This window comes from Nicotiana tabacum, chromosome 18 (genome assembly GCF_000715075.1).
Source record: "Nicotiana tabacum cultivar K326 chromosome 18, ASM71507v2, whole genome shotgun sequence".
Taxonomy (NCBI): domain Eukaryota; kingdom Viridiplantae; phylum Streptophyta; class Magnoliopsida; order Solanales; family Solanaceae; genus Nicotiana; species Nicotiana tabacum.
In genome coordinates this window covers 42,692,084-42,695,902 of record NC_134097.1, presented here as the reverse complement: position 1 = coordinate 42,695,902, position 3,819 = coordinate 42,692,084, and the positions used below count along the sequence as shown (strand labels likewise).

Here is a 3,819-nt window from a genome sequence, read left to right as displayed (position 1 = left end):
ATTATAGATGAAGACTGTTTAACCCATCTGAATTTCTATCAGAATAGTTGTAAACCCTAGACCGGGAATTTTAATTGATTTCATATGCCTTGCAGGTCGTGATTCATCATTTAGTACGAGCTAGCTTTTTGCCTATCATCTAAAATCGTTAGTAAAATTTTAACAATTCAAAAATTAAATTTTAAAATATGGATACCTGACCTTGGGTATTCTTTTAGAAATAATATCTCTTCAGGTGAACAACATTCCAATGTGAAGGTAGTATCTTGCCATCCATCGTTTCCAGCTCGTATACTCCTTTCCCTGCGATATCATGAATCCAGTAGGGTACTTCCCAGGTTGGACTTAATTTCCCCGTATTAGCTGCCTTCGTAGATTGAAAACCCTTTTTGAGCACGAAGTCCCCAATCTTAAAGAATCTTAGGCGTGATTTTCGATTGTAGTATCGTTCTATGACCTGCTTTTGTGCTGCCATTCCAATTAATGCAGCTTCCCTTTTTCCTTCAAGTAGATCAAGATTTATGTGCATTTCTTCATCATTAGACTCTTTTGACGTTTGTGTAAATCTTATATTTGGCTCTCCTATCTCAACTGGAATTAAAGCTTCAGCTCCATAAACTAATGAAAATAGTGTTTCTCCCATGCTTGTTTTTGTTATTGTGCGGTATGCCCATAAAACACCAGGTAACAGTTTTGGCCAATTACCTTTGGATTCCTCTAAATGCTTCTTTAAATTGTTGATAATGACTTTGTTTGTTGACTCAGTTTGTCCATTACCCACCGGATGATAAGGTGTGGATGTAATCCTTTTGATCTGCCAACTTTGAAAGAACTCCGTGATTTGTGTGCCTATAAATTGAGGGCCATTATCACACACGATTTCCTTTGGCACACAAATCGGCATATGATATTCCGCCAAATAAAATCTCTAACTTCTTTTGCTCGCACCTGTTTGAATGCTCCTGCCTCCACCCATTTAGTAAAATAGTCAGTGAGTACGAGCAAGAATTTTACCTGTCCTTTTGCTTGTGGTAGTGGACCCACGAAATCCATCCCCCATTTCATAAATGGACATAGAGCAATAACCGGATGTAACAACTCTGCAGGTCTATGCATGTTATTACCGTACCTTTGGCATTTATCACATTTAGCCACGAAATTTTCCGCTTCTTCTTCCATTTTGGGCCAATAATAACATGCCCTAATTATGGTTCTTACCAGTGATCTTCCTCCTGCGTGATTCCCACAATGCCTCTCGTGTATTTCTCTCATTACGTATTCTGTCTGAGAAGGTCCGAGGCATCTTGTTAAGGGACCACCAAACATTTTTCGATAAAGATTGCCTTGCTTTAAACAATATCGAGCAGCCTTTTTTCGAAGCGCGTGAGCTTTTTTTTCTTGTCTTCAGGGACGGTTCCATACTGCAAAAAAGCAACAATCTCATTCCTCCAATCCCGTTAAGTTATTAAAATTTACCTCATTTTTATCTAGATCAAGTACTGAATGAAACAAATGAACTACAGAAGCATTTTCATTGCTTGCCACGTCTGCCGCAGATGCGAGATTAGCTAGGGCATCCGCCTCGACATTTTCATCTCTTGGTATTTGTGTAACCTTCCAAGTTTGGAATTGTATGATCAGATCCCGTACTTTCTCTAAGTATTGCTGCATCCGTACTTCCCTGGCCGTATAAGTCCCCAGCATTTGATTAACTACGAGCTGTGAATCGCTTTTGATTATAATCTGATTAATGTCAAGTTCTCGTGCCAGTTCTAAACCTGCAATCACAGCTTCGTACTCTGCCTCATTGTTAGTTATAGAATGACATTTAATGGCTTGTCGAATGGTTTCACCCGTAGGTGGTACCAAAACAATCCCTAAGCCTGCGCCTTTTACATTAGATGAACCATCAGTAAATAAGGTCCAAATTCCCGGATTAGATCCGTTGAATACCTTCAATTCTTTTTTTGTTTCTAATTGCTTCCCTTGGCTAAAATCAGCCACAAAATCAGCTAATACTTGAGATTTTATCGCAGTTCTAGGCTAGTATGTGATGTCATATTCACTTAATTCTATAGCCCACTTGGCTAACCTACTTGATAACTCATGCTTGTGTAATATATTGCGTAATGGATAAGCAGTTACTACAGCAATAGGATGACATTGAAAATAAGGCCTTAATTATCTAGATGCTATGATTAATGCAAGTGCAAGCTTTTCTAATTGAGGATACCGCGTCTCCGTATCTAATAAAGATTTGTTGACATAATAGATCAGAGATTGTTTACCTTGGTCCTCACAGACTAAAACAGCACTTACCGCTACTTCTGAGACAGCAAGGTAGATGAGCAGTCTTTCCCCAGCCTTTGGTTTTGCGAGCAATGACGGATTTGATAAGTATGTCTTCAAATTTTTGAGTGCATGTTGAAATTCCTCATTCCATTCGAAATGATCTTGCTTTTTAAGAGCTAAAAAGAATTTAAAGCACTTTTCTGATGATTTAGAAATGAATCTTCCCAAGGTTGCAATTCTTCCTGTCAACCTCTGCACTTCTTTTTTGCTTCTAAGCATGTCAGGAATTTCTTCAATGGCCTTAATCTATGCGATATTCACTTCAATACCACGGTTAGAAACAAGAAAATTCAAAAACTTACCTGATGCAACACCGAATGCACATTTCTCCGGATTTAATTTCATATTGAATTTTCGCAAGATCTAAAACGTATCAGACAAGCATGATATATGATCTCCTGAATGCTGAGTTTTAACGAGCATATCGTCTATATAGACTAGGGGTGTGCATCGGTCGGTTCGGTTTGATGATAAATATTATCGATTTTGCCTATCGGTTATCGGTTTATAAATATTATAACCCGATAACCAAATCGATAAGATATTGGTTATCGGTTAACGACTAATCGGTTATCGATCAATATCGGTTCGGTTATCAGTTTACCCGATAAGATAAAACAACTAAAACAACTTCGTAATGTATAAAACTGTTTTGCAATGCATAAAACAGAAATAGTTTTATAAGATTTGCAATGTATACAACAGTTTCGGTAAAATCAGTGTTCTTAAGATCTTCTTTGTTCAAACGACTGGCAGTAACTCTTTGTACATTGATATCTATTTTTTTACTCTAGTACAAAATTATGTATATAGATTAAAAAGTTTATTAGTTATGAAATACAAATTTTATAACAACTGACACAAGATAACTTTGTAACAGCTCAACAATTAAAGCACACGACAAATCTCACTTCAACTTTCAAACAACAATTAAAGCACACGACACTACCCACAACTTGTCTACGGAACCTCTAAACATAACTGAAGAGTAATGTAATATGGAAATGCCGGTAACAAGGCTCTGGCTATACCTCAGTACATGATGAACAGATGAAACATGACCCCGAAATGAAGTGGGGCTCACCAAGTCAGCTGAAAGGATGATGCGACACTAGTTGCAACCAACACTGCCTGCTATAGAAACACCTACATCCATTTAAAGACGTAGCGCCCCCGGCAAAAGGGATGTTAGTGCCATTGAATAGCACTAGTTTGTATAACTAAACACCATCTAGTTAGAAAGAACTTTCATACAAGTATAAAGAGGAAATCATAAAGATAACAAAGTTTCAAATAAGCACCATGTCAACACAGCAAGTCACAATCAACAATACCCAAATAACCAATTGAAACATAACGATTTTCAAGTAAGAAAATAGTATATATATATATATATATATATATATATATATATATATATATATATATATATATATATATATTTGGTTGGGAGATCACTAGCACCGA

The 3,819-nt window shown here is 36.8% G+C and overlaps 1 protein-coding gene across 1 annotated transcript; it reads right to left on the bottom strand.

Annotated features, from left to right (window-relative positions):
• Positions 1 to 214: 214 nt before the first annotated feature.
• LOC142172489 (uncharacterized) lies at positions 215 to 643 on the bottom strand. Its single transcript, XM_075236118.1, has one exon. The coding sequence runs from the start codon at positions 641 to 643 to the stop codon at positions 215 to 217; it is 429 nt and encodes a 142-aa protein (XP_075092219.1).
• Between the last annotated feature and the right edge of the window lie 3,176 nt (positions 644 to 3,819).